The sequence below is a fragment of the Rhinoderma darwinii genome, chromosome 4 (assembly GCF_050947455.1).
Source record: "Rhinoderma darwinii isolate aRhiDar2 chromosome 4, aRhiDar2.hap1, whole genome shotgun sequence".
NCBI classification, from domain to species: Eukaryota; Metazoa; Chordata; class Amphibia; order Anura; family Rhinodermatidae; genus Rhinoderma; species Rhinoderma darwinii.
In genome coordinates, this window is record NC_134690.1 from 132,887,336 (window position 1) to 132,910,948 (window position 23,613).

At 38.8% G+C, this 23,613-nt stretch overlaps 1 protein-coding gene across 1 annotated transcript in view; it reads right to left on the reverse strand.

The window, feature by feature from the left end:
* BCHE (butyrylcholinesterase) overlaps positions 1-20,547 on the reverse strand; it is a 109,070-nt gene extending 88,523 nt beyond the window's left edge. The window contains exons 1-2 of the mRNA XM_075864030.1: positions 20,469-20,547; positions 8,312-9,843 (exon numbers count right to left, since the gene is read on the reverse strand). Coding sequence (XP_075720145.1) covers positions 8,312-9,834 — 1,523 coding nt within the window. The 5' untranslated portion in view covers positions 9,835-9,843; positions 20,469-20,547. The remainder of the gene's footprint in view (positions 1-8,311; positions 9,844-20,468) is intronic.
* Between the last annotated feature and the right edge of the window lie 3,066 nt (positions 20,548-23,613).

Genomic DNA, 23,613 nt, shown 5'->3' on the forward strand with positions numbered 1-23,613 from the left:
TCTAAGTGACGGCTGCAGCCAATCACAGGCTGCAGTGGTCACATGGACTGCCGCGTCATCCAGGGAGGTCGGGCTGGATGCCGAAAGAGGGACGCGTCACCAAGACAACGGCCGGTAAGTATGAAATTAGTTTACTTTCACTAGGGAAAGTGCTGGCCCTTCTCTCTATCCTGCACTGATAGAGAGAAGGAAAGCACTTTTCCCGCAGTCCCCAGCAGCTAGTCCGCATAAATTTACTGCACATTTTGGGCAGATCCGCCGCAGAATCTGCAACGCAATTCTGTGCGGCATTGATGCGGATAGTTGCGGAGGAAATCCGCCACGTGTGGGCATGCCCTAAAACTACGCTAACCACTGACACTAAATGTGACACTATATTTTAAAAGAAACCTGTCGTATAAGAAATAAACTACAGTAAATTGACACTAACTTTAGAAAAATTGTATAGCTAAAACTACCAAAAATGCTGTCATTTTTTTTAATTATAAAACGGACGCTAACCTATATGTCTGCTACCCTAATGCCCTACCTATGCAGGTACTACCTAAAACTAATCAGCTCACCTAAACTACCGCTACCCTAAGGGCAAAGCCACACGTGGCAGAATTGCTCTTGAATTCCGCTGCGGACACTCCGCAGTGTTAATCCGCAGCGGAGCCGTTTCTCCATTGACTTCCACTTCTATTTAGTAGGGTTCGTTTAGACGAAGCGGAAAATTCCGCTGCGGAGCATAGGCTGCGGTGCGCAATTTGGTGTCCGCAGCATGCACTGGATGTTGCGGAGTTGTGGCGGACTGGTTGCGGACTCATGGCGGAATTTCTCCATTGTCTTCAATGGAGATTCTAAGTTCCGCAATGAAGTCCGCAGCTGTCATGCACATGTTATGTGTGCTGCGGATGCGTCTTGCTTTTTTGACATGACATTTCTTCATTCTGGCTGGACCTATGTATTTCTAGGTCTACAGCCAGACTGAGGAAGTCAATGGGGCTCCCGTAATTACGGGAGCGTTGCTAGGAGACGTCAGTAAATAGTCACTGTCCAGGGTGCTGAAAGAGTTAAGCGATCGGCAGTAACTGTTTCTGCACCCTGGACAGTGACTACCGATCCCAATATACAGCAACCTGTAACCCTTATGCCTTACCTATGCAGGTACTAGCTACACCTAATCAGCTCACCTAAACAGCCGCTACCCTAATGTCCTACCTATGCAGGTACTAGCTACACCTAACTATATTTTATTTAACTTTTTACTTTTTTACAGTTTTATATATAAATTAAAGGGCCAAAAAAACCTGCGTCAACAAATTACCACTGAGGCTGATTATAGACTCAGCACTCAGTGGCCGCAGGGCGCACACAGAAAGATGGTGCAGTAAAAAAAGGGCAAGTTTATTAAACTTGCCCCAAAAAATTAGCACAGATGCTTATCAAGGATGGTAGTCACTGATCAGCACTCAGAGGCTGCAGGGCGCACACACGGAGCAGGTGCTGGCAGAAAAATGAAAAACAAAACCTGCGTAAATTTTTTTTACCACAGATGCTGATAAGTGATGTCAGTCACTGATCAGCACTCAGTGGCTGCAGGGCGCCCACTTGGAGATGGTGCGAAACTGACGAAAAAAGTCCTGTACCAAAAATTGCTGATCAGTGATGGCGGTCACTGATCAGCATCCGCAGGATCTACAGGGGGAGGAGGTTTGGGGGGGTACAGGGACTGGGAAAGGGAAATTTAGGGATCAAGAGTGCTTCTAAAAATAAAACATTTAGCAGCAGCACAGTTGATGATCACACAGCAGGATGCAGTAGAGTACGATCGCAGCACAGAAGGCCTCAGTAAGGGTAAGTATGGCTCACAGACGGTAGTACACCAACTCTGCTCACCGTTCCTAACTGGAATGAGGCGGGCAGAGCTGGTGCAGGGTGTTTGAAACACCCACCATGGCTGCAATGGATTATTTAAAGCGTCAAAGAGCAGCGATTGGCCTGTCTGAATTGAGCGAACAATCACAGTGATCGCCGACCTGCCTGGGCCATGAGTAAAGATGGCCTGCTTTCAGGGACAGCAGCCAACTTTACTCGGTCACTGTGTCTTTAGACACGGTGACCTCTTAACCCTACAACCTACCTATATGTTGAATTGCGTTAAGTACTTAACGACAGCAACGTAATAGTATGTTGGATGTCGTAAAGGGGTTAAACTTGATTTAAACAGTTGGTCATTTTCTGATGACACTTTCTCTTAAAATGCTATGGACCCGTTTGCACCGTTTTTTTTTTTTTATATTGCTCATTTTCTTGCAAAATTAAGCAACTTTCTAAATAGCCTTCATTAAAAATGTTCTACCATTTTGCTGCTGTATAGTCTGTTTAACTCCTTCAAATACCTTGTTGTCCTAAAAAATTCTGATGTACATAAGGGCTTATTCAGACGAACGTGATATACGTCCGTGCAACGCGCGTGTTTTTCACGCGCCTCGCACGGACCTATATTAGTCTATGGGGCCGTGCAGACAGTCCGTGATTTTTACGCAGCGGGTGTCCGCTGTGTAAAACTCACGACATGTCCTATATTTCTGCGTTTCTTGCGCATCACGCACCCATTGAAGTCAATGGGTGCGTGAAAATCACACGCACCACACGGAAGCACTTTCGTGGGACGCGCGTGATTCGCGCAACTGCAGTAAAAAGTATGAATGAATACAGAAAAGAACCACGTGCTTTTCTGTTTACAAACATACAGAGTGTCATAATGATGGCGGCTGCGCGAAACTCACGCAGCCGCGCATCATATGGTGGTGACATTAAGTGCCTTTTGCGCGCGCAAAAAACGCAAAACGGCAAAACGCACACGCTCGTGTGAATCCGGCCTAAAAGCGACAGCACACTGCTCCTGTCAGAGGCTGGGGTCATCTCCGCTCCCCCCATTCTCTCATTGTTAGCGATAACAGCAGGTAGGAGGAGGACAAACAGGTAGATCAGAGTGTGGAGAGGTTGGAAATCATCCAAATGTTTAGGGAGAGCAGATCACACAGGATGTCAGTATCTGCTGTGAGTGTAGCACCCACAGCAGACTGTGCAGTGGGAGGAAGGGGGAAATAATACCCTCCTCAGTGTCAGTGTATAAACAGTAGAGGTTGCACAAGGGAGTTTATACGTTGGCTGTATTAGAACAAGAAAGCAGAACATGAATGAAGCTATGCTGATACATGAGAGCTAGATTAGATAGCACATCGTATTTGTGCTATCCGCCGTGCGTATACGTTTTAAACCACTAAAAAAGTATTGAAACGTATAGTCGGCATATACATAGACTATAATGGGTCAAACGTAGACCAAAATAGCATGCGTTTGGTTTATGTTTGTCATGGTTTACGTTGGAATACTGTTTTTTGAAAGTACTGAAAAGCGTAGTCTGCTACGCTATTTTGTACTTCAGAAAGAGGTATACGCGACGTAACGTTTTTTAGCATTGATCTCAATGGACGATGTATGCAAACATAATGCTATCCATTACTAATCTATCCATTGGATTTTGTTGTTTTTTTTTCTATCAGTGTACACTTTAAAAAGAAAAGTATACTTTTTTAGGTAAAAACGGACAGAAACGTATAACGACGTATGAGTATATGTTAAATGTACATGCTATAATGAAACACAGACGTAAACAGAAAATGGTACACGTTTGTATATGTTTTCAATGGTCCACGTTTTCATTTTTTTAAAAACTTATACGCTCGGCAGATAGCACAAACGCAATGTGAATGGGGCCTTAGAGGGACACACAACAGGAGAAAAGTCTGAAACTATGAGCAGGGTACACATTGAATATCAGGGGGTCTGAAATGAATGACAATGAATGAATGAATGAATGAATGAGGATCACTAATCCCACTACGGACGTGAAAAACTGCAGTTTTCCATGTCCGAGGTGGACCTGTGCGGGACGTGTTTTCACGGATCCACCACAGACTACAGTCTATGGAGGGATGCGTGACACGCAGTAAAATAGGACATGTCCTATTTTTCAATGAAGCGTTCACAAGCTCCGTTGATACAATGGTCGTGTGAACGGCCCCACTGAAATGCATGGGTCCGTGTGACGGCCGTCGTTATAAACGGCCGTTACATGGACGAGATTCACTTTCCATTGCAAGTGTTCATTGCCTTTAAAATGACCCTGTGAGCTGATATAATAAGGAAAGATCAAGAATTGGACAAAGTTTTATCATAATAAATCTAAGGAGAAAATTTACATTCTAAAACAAATCATAATATATGTTGTGTTTATTACAAACTAATATGGTATACTGCTTTCTCTCTCTCTCTCTCTCTCTCTCTCTCTCTCTCTCCCCCTCTCTAATATGGTGCTGTACAGAGACACCATACAAAAGCACAATAAAGAGTGCTTCTTGCAGATGGCTCTTCTTTTGCATGAGCTCTTAGGCTGGGTTCACACGACCTATTTTCAGGCGTAAACGAGGCATATTATACCTCGTTTTACGCCTGAAAATAGGGCTACAATACGTCGGCAAACATCTGCCCATTCATTTGAATGGGTTTGCCGACGTACTGTGTAGACGACCTGTAATTTACGCGTCGTCGTTTGACAGCTGTCAAATTGACTGCCTCGGCAAAGAAGTGCAGGGAACTTCTCTGCAACGTAATTTGAGCCGTTCTTCATTGAACTCAATGAAGAGCAGCTCAAGATTTACGAGCGTCACAGACGACTCGTATATTACGAGGAGGAGCATTTACGTGTGAATCGAGGCAGCTGTTTTCTCTTGAAAACAGTCTGTCTTTTCACACGTAAATGCCTGCTATCGTGTGCACATACCCTAACAGATATGTGATAGAAATAGAATTAAAGCAGTGCCAAGCCAAAAAAGTAACAAACAAAAGCACAGAGCTACACTACCACAAGCTAAGCAACCTAATATATAACTGTATTTTTGCACAACAGAATGTTTCTTTATACAGATGTAGCTGTCTTTATCTTGACTTTTAACGCATTAAATACACAGTGACAAGAAACTTTAATTGACATTTTCAATGGCTTCTGTTGTGTGATATCACGCTGCAGCAAGTTATCAGATAAACTTGTCTACATCCGTACAGTCCTGGACGATACAGTGAAGGAAATAAGTATTTGATCCCTTGCTTATTTTGTAAGTTTGCCCACTGTCAAAGACATGAACAGTATAGAATTTTTAGGCTAGGTTAATTTTACCAGTGAGAGATAGATTATATATATATATAAAAAAAAAAAGAAAATCACATAGTCAAAACTATATATATTTATTTGCATTGTGCACAGAGAAATAAGTATTTGATCCCTCTGGCAAACAAGACTAAATACTTGGTGGCAAAACCCCTTGTTGGTAAGCACAGCAGTCAGACGTTTTTTGTAGTTGATGATGAGGTTTGCACACATGTTAGATGGAATTTTGGCCCACTCCTCTTTGCAGATCATCTGTAAATCATTAAGATTTCGAGGCTGTCGCTTGGCAACTCGGATCTTCAGCTCCCTCCATAAGTTTTCGATGGGATTAAGGTCTGGAGACTGGCTAGGCCACTCCATGACCTTAATGTGCTTCTTTTTGAGCCACTCCTTTGTTGCCTTGGCTGTATGTTTCGGGTCATTGTCGTGCCTGAAGACCCAGCCATGAGCCATTTTTAATGTCCTGGTGGAGGGAAGGAGGTTGTCACTCAGGATTTGACGGTACATGGCTCCATCCATTCTCCCATTGATGCGGTGAAGTAGTCCTGTGCCCTTAGCAGAGAAACACCCCCAAAACATAATGTTTCCACCTCCATGCTTGACAGTGGGGACAGTGTTCTTTGGGTCATAGGCAGCATTTCTCTTCCACCAAACACGGTGAGTTGAGTTAATGCCAAAGAGCTAAATTTTAGTCTCATCTGACCACAGCACCTTCTCCCAATCACTCTCAGAATCATCCAGTTGTTCATTTGCAAACTTCAAACGGGCCTGTACATGTGCCTTCTTGAGCAGGGGGACTTTGCGGGCACTGCAGGATTTGAATCCATTACGGCGTAATGTGTTACCAATGGTTTTCTTGGTGACTGTGGTCCTAGCTGTCTTGAGATCATTAACAAGTTCCCCCGTGTAGTTTTCGGCTGAGCTCTCACCTTCCTCAGGATCAAGGATACCCCACGAGGTGAGATTTTGCATGGAGCCCCAGATCGATGTCGATTGACAGTCATTTTGTATGTCTTCCATTTTCTTACTATTGCACCAACAGTTGTCTCCGTCTCACCCAGCGTCTTACTTATGGTTTTGTAGCCCATTCCAGCCTTGTGCAGGTCTATGATCTTGTCCCTGACATCCTTAGAAAGCTCTTTGGTCTTGCCCATGTTGTAGAGGTTAGAGTCAGACTGATTAATTGAGTCTGTGGACAGGAGTCTTTTATACAGGTGACCATTTAAGACAGCTGTCTTTAATGCAGGCACCAAGTTGATTTGGAGCGTGTAACTGGTCTGGAGGAGGCTGAACTCTTAATGGTTGGTAGGGGATCAAATACTTATTTCTCTGTGCACAATGCAAATAAATATATATAATTTTTACTATGTGATTTTCTGTTTTTCTTTTTTATATAATCTATCTCTCACTGGTAAAATTAACCTAGCCTAAAAATTCTAGACTGTTCATGACTTTGACAGTGGGCAAACTTACAAAATCAGCAAGGGATCAAATACTTATTTCCTTCACTGTATATGCAAAGATTTTGCAATGTGTTTTATATACATACACATACATCTATTTAAATGTGTGTTTCTCCTATATAGGAAAAGGTTTAAAGGGTTGTACCAAAATCAACATTTATCACCTGAATATAGTAGGTGATAAATGTCTGATCGCTAGAACGGGGGTGTTGAGCCCCCCTTCATGTTACTGTACAAACGTAGTGAGAAGTTTGAATGGAACGGGGGTCGAGCATGAGCGATGCTGTTCCACTAAAAGTAAATATGACTGTCAGAGCTCAGCTATCTTCGTCAATCCCATAGACTTTGAATAGATAGATAGATAGATAGATAGATAGATAGATAGACAATTAGAATCTTACAGTTTTTTACTAACATATTAAAGGGGTTGTCCGACGGCCCAAAAAGAAAAAAAAATTCCCCAACATATGTATATAATTTCCCTTATGGTACTACATAATTTCCTAAAAGAAAATAATAATTGAATGCCATTAACTTACCCGCGATATAGTGGCACAAACGCTCCTCGGCTTAGTGATACAGCTTGCACTGATAAAATACATATCCCATCACGCTTTTCTTACCTGACTGCAGCCTATTCCCCACCCATTCCTTGCTTCTGATAGGCTGTGCATGTGGCCAGTACTAAGGAGGGGGCTGGCTTAAGAGAGCAGCAGTCACATTGCCAGCCCCTCTATGTCACCTGATGGATGATTTGCCAACACCAGCAATAGGAGAAGAGAAGGCAGAAGTCACGAGGGGCTGTGTCGGCGCGCATCATGTAGAAGGAAACTACAGAGCTTCCTGCATCACATGAGCGGGCTTTTGGGCAGCGTTTCTGCACAGAATTGAAAATACAAGTATATTGGTAAGTCACTTGGATCCCCACTCTAGGAATAACCGTGGGCAATTTTAGGTCTCCAGATAACCCCTTTAAGGAGAAAAATTGCACAATGTCAGCCTTAAATATGTTTGATATAAATTTTAGTATATATAAATTATACAATATAATACATATATATGTATATATATATATGTACTATATATGTTTATCTCGCTCTCTCTCTCTCTCTCTCTCTCTATATATAGATGTATATATCTATATATCTATATATCTATATATATATATATATATATATATATATATATACACACATACAGTATATATATGTATATATATATATATATATATATATATATATATATATATATACAGTATATAATAATCTGAATTGTCTGAATATATTATCATCAAAACAGCCTTGAGATAGGCATGTGTGACTTGTGGTGCAATAAGAAAACTCTTTTCCTTCATTTAGAATAACTGATGCTTTTGACAATATTTGTGGGTGTTTGTATTAAATAGAGAGCTACAGAGAAATAACAAAAAAGGCTTTTTGGAAACCAAAGGCTATAGAATACATTTGTAAAAAAGTGTAATACTGCTACTACTACTACTACTACTACTACTACTACAGATACTACTACAGATAAAAGTCATCATCATCGACTCTTCACATAAGGTTAAAAAAAACATGGTCACAGTAGGAATAATTTTTTTAAAAAAAATTCTGAAGAATATTAAACTTACCCAGTTTTTGCAAAATTGGCCCAAAGCCTCATTACATTTCTACTCAGTGTTTCCTCCTCTTTTGTGTAATTGAGTCTCCTGTACATTGGAATTCCAAAAACAAATTCAATTTCATAGCCATGCACAACTCCCATCCAATCCGGCCATGCTAGTTTTGTCGATCTGTGGTTGAAGAAGTACAAATATGCCTTGTTCCCAAATTCTGAATTTCTCTTTGTGAATTCCAGCAGTGGACATATAAAATAGTAATCTCCAATAAGATCATTCATGGCATCACGATTAAGGACTGGATTATGTTCATCTTCCCAGTTTGTGTAGTGAAAGATCACAGAGTCAACTGCAAGATCAGTGGCTATTGGAAATGCTAGTTTTACACTTTCCTGAAACTGGCTTCGATTTATAAAACTTTCATGGTCTTTGCTAAACCCTGGTATCTGATAAACTAAGAAATATGATCCCTCATCTTTATTAACGCCTGTTAATATCTGTGTATTTTTTTTAAGTTGTCCAAGTTGCAGAAGATTTTCAGGTTTATCAATGAGAAAATCTCCATCAATTATTGGAAGAAAATGAATTTTTATTAATAATCTGCGTGTTAGACTAGAAATTGAATTTTCAATGAGCTCCTGTGGAGTTTTACTCCGAATGCAAGCAATTATTTCTGTCTCATTTCTGAAGGAACAGCTCAACATGTTTGCTAATGTCAGAGCTCGATTAAGGGCTTCTGTGCTACTTACGACAGCCCAAGGGGCATTTGCAGTTCCACTTTGCATAATGGCTCTTGTAAAATATGGATGACTTTTGGGAGAAAGCAAATGACAACTGACAGATGCCCCTCCTGCACTTTCTCCAAAAATAGTTATGCTTTTTGGATTACCACCAAATGCTGCAATATTTTCATGAACCCATTGAAGTGCTAACCTCTGATCAAACAGACCAGCATTTCCTGGTGCTTCAGGGTTACCTGGAAAAGCCAAAAAGCCAAAAACACCCAGTCTGTAATTCAGTGAAGCAACAATAACACGTTCATTACGAGCTAAAAACTTGCCATCATAAATGTCTAATGAGGATGTTCCAGTTTCGAAACCACCACCATATATCCAGACCATGACACTGGCATTTCTTGGCTTTGGACTTGGTATCCATAAATTAAGGTAAAGACAGTCTTCACTTAATTGGGTATTTGGATTCCACATTTCAGCCCCAGAAAAGCCAGGGTATGTTTGATCAACATATTGATAGCATGAATTGCCGTACGTTGTAGAATTCCTCACTTCAGACCAAGGCTTGATAGGCTCAGGCTTTTTAAACCTCAAAGCTCCAATTGGTGGTTCTGCATAGGGTATCCCAAGGAAAGCTGTGATTGTCTTAGAAAATACTGATATTTGTACCCCTCTTACTTTTCCGGATTTGGTAAGAACAATGTCATCCTCAGAATCACAGTAGACAGTGGAAGAGAACACACAAATGACCGTGAAGCAGATTGCAAAGATATTCTTTCTTTGTGTCGGCCTGTACCACATAACTGATAACTGCAATAGATATAATTTTTGGTTAATATAAATAATCTAATTTAATGAAGTGTTTTCCACACAAGAACCAAAAACAATGGAAACAAACGAATGGACCATCCTATATAGCCAGTAACCATACCTGAATATACTGCAGCCAGCTATAGCTGCAAGCAGCTGTCAGTCTGCCACTGACTACCTATAAAACTAGCTAATAATAGGAATGTTTGCTGAATATGCAGAAGACTGATTGTTGAAGGGCAAGTATTGAACCGTATCTGCATTAATGATTGTTGGAACAGATACATTTTGTATCACAGACACAATTATTACCATTAAAATAAAACAACTTCCTCTATGAAACCTCTTGGTAGACTGCGGGTTCCACTAGCAAAAATTAACTGTGGAGAGATGCTGATAATAGAGGCCTCTCCATTAAATTGTGTTCCCAGCAGTGACAGAGCAAAGAATGACAGAGGCAGATATGGGCCTGGAGGGGACTTGGGCCGTTTCAGACCTGAAAGTCAATCAGTGAGCAGTAGCTGACTTTGGAAACAATTAGGCCCTAAGTCCATAACAGTATTATTTTGCGGCGCTGGGAAGGGGCAGGGTTCCGCATTCTGAATGGGTGGAGCCTACCCATATTAAAGGCAGGGCATATCCTCAGTGGGAGGTGTCCCTCTCCTTCCTGCATTAATTTCAGGGGTCAGAACTGGTCAAAATAATTCTGGTAAGTATTCACTACAGTGCAGTGGCGTAACAAGATAAATAAGGGCCCCAGTGCCGGGCCCGATATCTTCCCCCCAGATTGGACATAAAAAAAAAATCTACTCACCGCTACACTTGTCTTGTCCAAAGGGATTTACCCGAATCCCCCAGGCTGCCAATCAAGTCACAGTTCATACAAAGTTCTGACAGCGCCAGAACGTTATATGCGACACAGCATCAGCATCCTCCGTCGGGACCCAGACCTGTGCCGGGACCAGATGTGGCAGCCTGAGAGGATCGAGGGCGTGCCTCCTGCATAACCCCCCCCCCCATGCCTGGTCGCGGCTGCACCCACTGCGACCACGATTATTACGCCACTGTTTCAGTTTGTGAAATAGATAATTGTGTGGCATTACAATGTGTGACACTTGTATGAATCCAGCATGAGTGGTGCCTGTAAGACATGTGTCCAGCGTGTAACTGTTACTTGTAAGGCATGTGTCCGGAGTGTGAGATGTGCATTTAGGTCATGTGTCCACTGTGGTAGGAGTGTGTGGGCGGCATGTATCCAGTATGTGCGCCATGTGTCCTGAGTGTTAGGGGCACATGTGCTGTACATACTCTAACAAAGCACGTGAAAAGGGGATGTTGCAGAACAGACATTCCTTTTAAGATGTACATTCATCTATCAATAAACAATAAGAATCCAAACAGAAAAGATGAATTTAGACATTTAGTGTATAATCAAGTGTAAAGCATCAATTCTATTAGGTTATGGATACTTCTTAACACTGAGATTAACTGGAATAATTATAAACAGCTGGAAGAAACTGGACTTGATTTATAATACATACTGAGCATGTGTCAATAACAAGGCGTATACTAATACTACAGCAGGGGAAGTTTCGGCATTATGCAGAATACAAAAGTACAGTCATAAGTAAAGTACAATCAACTATATAGCAAGTGAATTAATACAGGAATTTCCATCTGGACTTCTAAATAATGTGCTTGAATAGTCATTGTATAAATACACCAATGAGGCCATAACTATCGATTTTGGATTTATTTTAATTGACAGCATTGTTCATAGAAATGTATTGCTTTTAATAAACTAAAATAGTTCAGTAAAGTAAATAGTGCTGTCCATCTAATCTGTCTATTACAATAAACTTTTATTAGGAGCATTATCAAGTGAGAGGAACTTGCATAGCAATACATAATTGTTCTTTGTTCATGTTTTAACATTATTTAAAATGTACCTAACTTTTCAGGTGACTTTTTAGAATAAGCTGTAATATGTGTGTACATGAGGAATAACACTACTTTTGTCCATTATATGACTTTTCTGTTCAGAGACAAATTCTATTTACAGTTACGTGGGACGGCGATGGGTGCTACCTGTGTGCCGTCCTATGCTAACCTATTTCTGGGCCATTGAGAACAGGAGATTGTGAGAGCAGTTATGGATACGGTTTCAGGTAGCGTGGTCAGTTGGATGCGCTTTATTGACGATATACTGTTTATTTGGCAGGGTACGCGAGCTGAGCTTGATCGATTTTTAACCATCTTAAATACCAATACATGTAACATCAAACTGACAAATGTGATTAGTCAGGACTTTATGGAATTTATGGACATCAAAATTTCTGTACAAAATACGGGTAAGCTCAGTACCACTATTTTTCGCAAAAAAACTGCTGTAAATGCTCTTTTACATGCATCTTCGTTCCACCCCTCACACACTATACGCTCCATCCCCACAGGACAATTTCTGCGGGCACGACGTGTATGCGATTCACAATGAAACTTCGAAAATGAATCCCAATGTTTGAAGGCTCAGTTTGCACAAGGAGGATACCGTAAAAATGATATTGAGAAAGGGTATCAGAGAGCATACCATACTGACCGTAATAGTCTTCTTGTTCAACAACAGCGCAAAAAGAAAAACAGTGAGGACACGGTAAGGCTTATCACTACCTACAATACACAATGGTCTGAGATGCACAAAATTGTTACTCGCTTTTGGCCCATACTGTTGACAGACCCTGATCTTAAAAGGCTTCTACCCCCCAAACCCCAACTTACAGCCAAAAGGAGTAAGACCTTAAGCGACCATCTAGTTCGGAGTCACTATAGTGCCCCCAACTCTAATATGTATCTATATGGTTCCAAGGGACCAAAGTGGGGATCATTCCCCTGTGGCCATTGCTCTATCTGCAATTTGATAGTCAAAACGGATACTTTTCCTGACTCTGAAAACAAAAAATGCTACAAAATTGTGCATTTTATTAATTACAGTACATCGGGGGTCGTCTACAGGGCAACATGTCCGTGTGGTCTCTCCTATATTGGCATGACCACAAGAGAGCTTAAAATAAGAATTCAGGAACATGTAAGAGACATGAAAAAGGCTGAAAAAATTGCGGATAATGATTGGGAGATGATTAATAAACTTAAATCTATCCCCAGACATTTCCGGGACCATCATAACAACAGGTGGCAAGATCTGAAAGTACATGGCATTGATAAAATCATCATTGGAACACGTGGTGGAGACACTTTTCGCAAGCTTGAACGTATCGAGTGTAAGTGGATAACAAAGCTTAACACTAGTTCACCATATGGTCTAAATGAAAAAATGTCCTTCGCTTCCTTCTTGTAATTTACCCCGTGGGTTCCATGGCGTCATTTTTATGGAATATAGTAAGTTTTATGATATTTTAATTGTGTGATGGGATTATTTCTGGTTGATACATTTCTGTGATCATGCTGTTGCGGTGGGGACGCAATGTTCTGTCGGTGTGAGTTATATACACTCAGGTCGGACTATTTTTGAGTATTCTACACTATCTCAAATTCTCAATCTCTTTACAGGCGATATGGATACATTGGCTCATTTGTCCAGTTATAGCGGAGGTGCTTTATGATGCCCAAATTGTGCCCGTTCCCGCTTTCTTCTGCGTGCTATTATCATATGTGGGCTTAGTGTATGCATGGGAATGTCATTTTATGTATACATTGCTATACATTTATACCCTTTTTTGTATATGTTTGGTATTTTGGGATGTTCTCAGCTTTCTCAAGGGGTAGGTATTGGTACTGGTACACGTACCTTATCCATATTTCTCTCTTACTGACACATGTCTATATGAATTTACATATTGTTATTATTGTATTTCTTGTATGATATCATGACTACTACATGCACATATTATGTATACACTTTTAGTGTACCAACTTTATATATTTATATATTTTTACTACTCTATATACACTAATTAATTAACATATTTATATACCTAAGTCTATACACGTTATCACATTTTATATATCATGCATGAATCTATATATATTGTTTCATGTTTCTTATCCATTATATTATATCCACGTATACTCACTACACATTTTTTTGAATATGTATATATATATTTTTGGCACATGTATGGATTTTAATTGTATACATGTGTTCAGTTATACTTACTAGATCACTTACATTTTGATGACTTTCAGTCATGATGCATTGATTATTTTTATGGTCTCTAACACGCTCATATTGAGTTGCATCATTTTCATATTTTTATATAGGTTTTCAAATTTTTGACATTTATACAATACATTATATAATGATTCATATTGAATATGTTTATATTTCTGCATGTTTAATAATGGCTATATATTTTTCAGGTGCAGTCCTTTTTTACTCCTTCACATAATCTAACTATTTATTTATTTTTTTATTTTCCTCACTTCTTTTCACTATCACGAGCACGTGTGTTCACTCACCTCTCCTCACTCCCCTTGCACTCTATTTACACTATTTACTATTATTTGTTTATATGGGGGTACATTGTATATTTATATATGTATATTTTTATTACGATGGTATTTATTGTAAAATAAAGTGGAATTTTTAATTGTATGGTGCTATTTACAGTGATGTACTAATATGTGTAGAATATTGATATTGTTGTGTATTTATGTATGTATGTATATTCATTCATGTCTATGTATATGGGATTTTTATGTGCGTGCTCCAGCTGTCCAGTGATAATGTTTCAACTACCTTGAGAGATACCCAGGTACTCGGGAGTACCGACTAATGTATTAACTATGCTTTCACTATTTATATGTTTTCCCGGGGTAGATTGTTTTAGTGCTATATACGGCACTCCTGGTCAGTACATGACCTTTATCCCGTGTTTGGGCTTCTGGCATAACTGCCAGGCTCTAAAATGGCCACTAACCCTTCCCTGTATAATGCCAGCCCCTCCCTTTAGTCTTTTTGCAGCGTGCATGCGCAGTTTGTAGTTTAAGTCCGTGGCACAGTTTCCGACATCCGGATCAGTGCCGGTGCGCATGCGCCAAGCAGGTATGATGGCGTCCGCAGAGACGAATGTGGCTTCCGTCGTCTGTGCACATTAATGGTGCCTGCAGCATGGTAGGTGTAATTTGATCTGTGATTGCAGATCTCCATATTCTGTGAACACTGCTTAGTGTTTGGCTATTCGTGTAGTCCCCTCCCTCTGCATTTTATATTTAAAACAACCACTATCCCATCAGTCAGTACCCCTTGAGAAAGCTGACGGCGAAACGTGTGTCGGGGCGGTCAGTGTGGAGTGTTCCTGCGTGCTTCCTATCATGCAGTCCATGGGTTTGTGCAATATCCTTTATTTATAAAGCATGGTCTTTGTTTTGGGTGCAACTTGGAGCTTTAGCTGTATACTCTTATATGCATGCACAATTTTGTGCTCTTCTGTTAGGTGCGAAATATATTTATGTGCTTCTGTTGTCCAAATACTTGATCTATATGATTATCTTTTCTATAGATATCTGCATTTGTTACCACATCACAGGATGTTTATAGTATGGTAGCATATATATTGGATTATTCATGCAGCTCCTCCATACTCTCCTTTTTAACTGTGTGCTATATTGTTTTTATATTTTGATGGCCAATGTGTTATGTATATTTCAATAAAGTTTATTTTATATTGTCATGGTACATGACTTGTGCTATGTGTGTTTCATTTTCTGGATATACTAGTAGTCTTCACAGTCTGGTATAGGTATTGTTATTATATGACTTGTAGTCTGTATTTATTTTATTTTTTAATATTCCGCTCTGCAGGCTCTCTCTCTAATTCTCAGTTTTCTCTGAGCTAGTGTGTGGAGCCTTAAAGAGGCTTTGTCACCAGTTTAATACTTGCCTATCTCCTACCTAATCTAATAAACGCTTTGTTGTAGGTAGCTACTGTTTTATTTTTTTTATTTTGTAAAAAACACGTTTATTAGTGACAAAGTTCTGATCATTTTTACATTTATGCAAATTTTTTCTAAAAGCCTAACTTGGCGTTTTTCTTCTTCGTTTCACCAAGTGGGCATTGTGAAGAAAAGTGTATGATACTGACCTATCAGCGTCATACACTTCTCTTCATTCATGCCCAGCTTTATTCACAGCATAGTATCTCGCGAGATCACTCTATGATGTCACTTACTCCCGCAGTTCCTTCACCAGAGCAATTGGGAGAATGACAAGACATCGCCTCCAGCCGAGCCAGGACTGCTTCTGAGGAAGATAATCATCCTGGCACGGCTGAAGCCGATGTCTGGTCATTCTCCCATCACTCATGTGAAGGAACTGCGGGAGTAAGTGATGTCACAGCATGATCTCACGAGACCACGATGTGCTGTGAATAAAGCTGGGCGTGAATGAAGAGAAGTGTATGATGCTGATTGGTCAGCATCATACACTTTTCTTTACAATGCCCACTTGGTGAAACGAAAAAAAAAAACCGCCCAGTTGGGGCTTAAATGTAATAAATGTAAAAATGATCAGATCTGTGTCACTAATAACCATTTGTAAAAAACAAACAAAAAAAACAGTAGTTATCTACAACAAAGCGTTTATTATATTAGGTAGGAGATAGAGAAGTATTAAACTGGTGACAGAGCCCCTTTAAGCCCCTATTACACTGGCCGATTTTGGCCAGTGCATCAAGCGCCAACAACGATAATATTTTACTTTTTTAAATGATACAATCAGCAGATGAATGAGCGTTTGCTCGTTCATCTGCTGATCGCTGCCCTTTTTACACAGTGCAATTATCGTCAACGAGCGTTCTATGAACGCTTGTCTGCCCAATAATCTCCCAGTGTAAGACTCCCTTAACTGCTATCATGTCTTCTATAACAGCACATAAAGAGTACATGCATAAGAATATATATATATATATATATATATATATATATACACACATATACACATACACACACATACATAACTAGCAGCATGTAACATTTAATGAGCAGTGTAGCCGAGAATCCAAAGCAGGGGTGAGATATAACTCTTACCAGCAGCCTGTGTACCTCTATACTCCTGCTCCTTCCTCCTGTTCCTCCCTTTCTACTCCATAGACCTCTATAGGCAGTGTCTCCTTTCTCTCTCTTTCTGCTCCTGCTCCCTCCTACTGCTCCCCCCTTCCCTCTCCATTAACTTCCAAGGGCGGGATCTGTGTCTCTTTCTCCCTGCTCCCACATCCTGCTCCCCCTCCCCTCTCCATATGCTTTTATTGGCAGGCTGTGAAGAGACACACCACCACTTCCTGTAGTCCTTCTACTTTGCTCTGTAACTAGAGACAGATTTTGCTTGATAACATGTAGATTACAGAAAGGGAGAAACCCAGTGGCAGTAACTTCAGACAGAATATGTATGGATAAAACAACTAAATTGAAACAGTAAGTACATTACAAAGTTGATATACTGTATACCGTATTAGGTATACTATTAGATTAGCATAGATTATTTTATAAGCTAGTGTCCATTTAAAACTACTGCATATGATTTTTGTTGTGTGTTTTGTTGTATGCAAAATAAATAAAACTTTAATGAAAATAGAATTTCTGATATCATGAAACTGTATTACCAATATTAAACTATGCCAATCCCTCATTTATCATCATCATCATCATCATCATCATTGATCGTTAGTTTACTGTATATACACAGGATTCTCTCTCCTAATATAGATTAATATAATAATAAATAATTATAAATAGTAATGCCCTTTTTTGTTTTTCTATGCTTTTTTATTGTATTTTAGCATAATTTTGTATCCCATAGAAATTAATATGTTTTTTTTTTGTTTAGCTTTTTGACAACTCTTGAAAAAAACATAAAGAAAATGCTAAGGATGTAGTAGAAAGGGTCGGAAAACAAAAAAATCATAGGGTCCCATGGGAAACAGTGGTTTCCAAACAGTGGAGCAGGTGCTTCATTAATATGCTGCTTGGTCTGAACACCACATTTTTCAAAGTATTTACGATATTGCTTTTGATCAATGTGTTCAATACATTGATAAAACTAATCAATAGAGCTCAAAATCCTCTTATTCCCTTTACAGGGAACATGATAAAACACTGGCTGCCTGCAGCCACGACTAGAGGGAGCTCAGTGCATATGGTTTTATACATCTACTATTGAACTCAATGCCGCCAATGACTTACTGGACATTCTTCTAATTTTAGATCACATAATCTATTTATTTATCTTACTTATATAGCCCCAAGATATTCCACAGAGATGTACAGAAGGTATCCTTATTCACTGTTCCAGTGGGGCTCACAATCTAATTTCTCAATCAACATATTTTTGGAAGCCCACACAAACACAGGGAGAGTATATAAACTCCATGCAGATGTAGTTTTTGTTGGAATTTGAACACAGGACCCTAGTTCTGCGAGGCAACAGTGCTAGCCACTTAGACACTGTACTGCCCAATTCAATTCATATAAATCCACCTTCAGACGTTCTGTAGTTCATGCTCAAGTCCATTGTACTTTTAAAAAAAAAAAAAAAAAACATTTAAGGTTACTTTACACTGGGGAATTACTGATGCAATTCGGGTTTTTTTCCTGGAAATTATAACAATATTTTCTTTTTAATTTTCAGTGAAAATTAATAAAAATTTTTTATTATTATCAATTGATAATGCTAAAATTACTGCTGGCACCGGCAGTACTAGTAAAAACTGTCCCATGCAAATAGGACTTTAACTTTTATTTGTAATATTGTATCTTTCATTACAGTCACTTATGTATCACCAGATAGGCTGCAAACAATAGAATTGGTTCATAAGTGATTACACTATCATACACCAATCCCCTCTTAGGAGGACAAGAAACAAAAAAGAGTAAGAAAACAGCTGCAGTTTAAAAAATGAATAAGGAAAAAATGGGAACCTTTTAAGCCGAGTGTAATAACCATTACCACTAATGACTAAGTATAGTTAAGTGTTATAGAAAATGAATACATACTTCCCTATAATATTTCTGTAATGGTATACATCTATGATCATGTTTTTGAATATTACTATAGAAAGAAAAATCATTATCTGCCTTTATTTGTAAGCATATAATCTCTTGCATTGTCTTGATGCTGAGAACCCAATATGCTCCACTGCCCTCATGTGCCCTTTACATATTAATAACTTTATTTACTCTAATATTAGATGCACTAATCCTATTACTCGTGCTATTTTAGTTCAAGTATATTTTTACATGATAATAGAGCAGGAATTAATGCAGCTTAACAACTGACTGAAGGAGATAGAATGGTAATAAATTAGTGTTTATAAAAATATATCACAAAGCTGTATTGATGTTCCACTGTTATACTGTAGCTCCCATAACAATGAATCTATTCACAGCATTTGTTAATTACAATGTACTGTAGTGTTGTTTGTCTGTCTTTGAGTGCAGAGTTTCTGTGATTTGATTTTTATAATTTCTTTTAACTTCTAAGATATTTTCCACTTAAATGAACAAATAGTACAGGGTTACCCAGTTATCGTTCAATTATATTTAGCACATACATTTATTTTTCTTTGGCAGGCATAACAATAGGGCAGAGTCAAGATAAATAAAGCCAATTATGGTAACATGCTTGAATTCCGAGCGACAGTAACATTAGAAACCGAGTTTCATGTGAAGTTTAACTTTGTTCTACAAAGTTCTGAAATCTGTAGTAGATCATAGTAAATCCACATAAATCACATTCAAAAGATATAGCCCAAATATGTTCTTAAAGATTTTTTTTCTTTTGTATTAAATGTGTATTTTATTTTTTATTTTAAATAAGTTATGTCATTGTGCTGCATTGGTTTATACTGTATAAATTAAAATTGTAACCTGTAGTTCAGTAGATGTCAGATGTACACAAAAACAAATCTGACATTGTAATTTATCTGTATGAAATACTACAAAGTTAGAAATATAAATTTTTAACATTTTTATATCTGTGTAAGCAAAGGTCTTTAACCAGTGAAAGTCTGCAGCTTTCATGACTTATTGGAAGTTCTAGTCTCACAACAGCTGGTGAGCCACAGGTTGCACACCACTAGCGTAAAACATTATTGTATTTTGTACAGAAATTATTTTAGCAATCATTTTTACTGATTGTGATACTGCAATCTGGAAATTGTCAATAGATATTTTTAAAAAACAAACATATTGTTAGTCTTTGTTTTACAAATATTGCCATGCAAATCGCCGCTTATACGTAAAATATAGCAATATAGTAATAATATATTTGTGTTTAAATACAGCATCTAGGTAAAATAATAAATAATATAAATATTAAAATATCAATTTATATAAATATATATTTTTATCACCCATCCAATATAAAAATATATATTCATAGTTAAATAAGTAGTAAAATAAAATATACTATATCTAAAAACTGTTTTACAATTAGTGTTACAATAAATGTTCTAATTACTTTTATGTTTCAGAAGCTGATGTAGGCTTAATACAGTCAATTCTGTCTAACAAATACTAAAACTGTTTTTATTCTTTCTGAATTTTTCTAAATCAACAGGTTTAAATGAATACAGATTACAAGATTTTTTTAAAAACTGAAATGTTGCGACACTTACCTGTATTGATGTTTCAATGTTTAAGTTAGAAACTGTGAGGATCTTAAGTAGTTCAGTGCCTAGAAGTGCATCTGCTGCCTCAGTTCTGTAAATTGGATAGTACAGACATTAATAGAAACTGTGTCTGAATTAAAGCTCGCGAGACTTGGCAGTAGCAACATGATCTGTAAGCAACACAACTTTACCATCTGACATCTGCTCTATGCATAAGTCTTGTCTATAGAGCCTGTTAGAAAATACACAATGCTGTCACATGATTGACAAAAGCCTGTTTTCTAATGCAATGTGACAGTGATATAGTAATACACTGATTTAACATGTTCAGTAATTACATTCATTTTAATATAGAAAGCTATAATTACTGAATTATGAATTTCATATTAATAGAAACTGCACAGTTCCTACATGTCGAGACTGAATATAATTATACAAAAATTGGCTTGAAAACACAGCTCTCACTCATGCATTTTATTTTCCAGAGTGGTATTACCCGCTTCAGGACTTTTTGCCTGCAATATGGTGCCTGAAGGCTGAAGTAGATTCTATCCTCTTGTGACCTAAGAGCTGAGTTTTGTCTATAAGATATATATTTTCCGGTTGAAGTGGGTAGAAAGAAGAACACATAGTAAAAACAGTATGTCTAGGTTCTTACCTGCATTTGGGTCACATTGGGCTTAACCCTTGATCAAAAACTTAAAAAAAAAAACTAATGCAATGAGTTCTTTTGTCCATTTAATTGTTATGGCCTTTTTTTTATTTGGGATGGTGTATAAAAAGTAAGGTACTTTGCCAGTGTGGCCTAGAACACAAAAGTGTTTGTCCAGCCACTTGATAGATAATAGATCCTTCAATACTGACAGATGATAGATTGATCAGAGGGTCTGTATGAGTATTGCTACTGATCACATTGGGGATATTGCATGTGATGCATAATATTCTGGTGGAAAATGCACCACATAATTTTCCTGTACCTTGTCCCAGCCCTTCAGTTATCTCATAACCCACTGCCCAAAACCTACAGTACATTGAGGACTCCAACATATTTATTATTTCCAAACTCTAACCAATAATGCACAATAATTAATGTGGATTTCCCAGTCTGATTGTGAAGTAAAGCATATGCTGTTCTCCAAGTTAAGACCAATAGAGTTTAGAGATTAGGGTCCATTTCAAATAATTTACCCCTTTAACTGTTAATAACATGCTGTATGTAATATCTCAAGTTCCGTTTTGTTTCAGATTCAGCCGATTTGGATCAAAGTTTTGTTTTGGCCCAAATACATTTGTTTCAAATCGAGCTTGCAAATTGACTAAAAAGGGATGTATTACACTCTGAGGGCTTCTAGGATTCTATCCCATCTATTTATAGCTCTCTAATGCAAACAAAACCCTAGTAATGTCAAAGTGACAGCAACATATATGGCTTTGGGTAAACGGATGGTAGCCACTGGTAATAAACAGCATGTTGAAACACACACAGCAAAGTCAGATTTTTTTCGTTTTTTATATGAAAAAAAACACGCTCCAAAAATCATCCCATTACGAGGGAGATGTATGGTATTGGAAGAAGCAATGGCTTTTTCCAAGCACTCAAAAATGTACCCCTTTTTGAGGAGTTGCAAATGCAACAGGTTTGGTGTTATTTTAAAGAAAAAGTTGTGGCGGTATGCCTGATTGTGGTTAACAAGTGAAGAATAAGTTGCTTTTATTTTTTTACAAAAGACGTCCAAATATTACCACCTTAAGGGAGCAGATGCCAGACCGGTGTATACACACATGACGCTGGTTTTGGAAAAGGCAATGTGTTTTTTTTTTGTTTTTGTTATTTTATTTTTATGATGTCCGGCTGCATAGTGGGTGACGGTGGTAGCAGTGGCAATATTAGTGGCAGTACAGTATGGAACATGATGGGCAAGGCCACAGGAGATGATGTCCGGCTGTGTAGGGGTGGTGGTGGTAGCAGCGGCAACATCAGTGGCAGTATAGTATGGAACATGGTGGGCAAGGCCGCAGGAGATGATGTTTGGCTGTGAAGAGGTGGTGGTAGCAGTGGCAAGATCAGTGGCAATACAGTATGGAACATGATGGATAAGGCCGCAGGAGATGATGTCTGGATGTAGGGGTGGTGGTGGTAGCAGTTGCAACATAAGTGGCAGTACTTTATGGAACATGATGTGCAAGGCCGCAGGAGATGATGTCCAGCTGTGTAGGGGTGGTGGTGGTAGCAGTGGCATTAGTGGCACTAGCTGTACAGTATGGAACATGAAAAACAAGCATGCATGAGATGTCTGGCTGTGTATGGGAGGTGGTGGCAACAGTGGGGACATCAGGGGCACTGGCAGCACAATATGGAATATGAGAAACAAGGACGCAGGAGATGATGTCCAGCTGTGTCGGGGTAGCAGTTACGGCAGCACAGCAGTAGCAGTACAGTAATTGGAACATGATGGTCAGTCAGTCAGTGGCAGTGACATCATTGGTCTGGTGATAAATAGCCAGTCCCCACACTGTCAGCAATGGCTAATCTATTTGTTGGCCTCAGCCAGAGGTGACTAAAAACCTCATGGATGCATGCCCGATTAATTTTCACAAATGTTATCCTGCACTCGTGGAAAAAAAAATTGTCAGCATTGGTGTCACAACGCCACTTGACATAGTGAATACCCTTTCTGACATCACACTGGATACTGGACAAGACAGCACAGTAAATGGTTTGACCCAATATAAATGATGGTTAAAGCATGCTAGATGACAAGCTTCCAATTCTCAAAATTAGCACGAAGAAGGAGGATTGTCATCTTACTCTGCCAGTGCACCAATCCTTTGTCCTTGTGGTGTCTCAGCACAGAAACCATAACCTATCGGACAAAATCCATCTGGATATCTTATGAACTTTGGCACTATGGGTGATATTGAAATATAAATGATTTGCATATTTCTGATGTCAATTGAATCTTTTCATAAATAAACAGACATTTTTGCAAAGAAATTCAAAGTTGCAACATGCTTTTTTCCACTGAATTAGACAAGACAGCACATGCAAACTGGCCCAGTTCCTGCCACTCTGCCATTCTGCTAACCCAGAAGTCCATGGTGTCAGGGCTCCAAAGGTTTTCTGCCAGAGTAAGTGAACAGCCCAGGTATG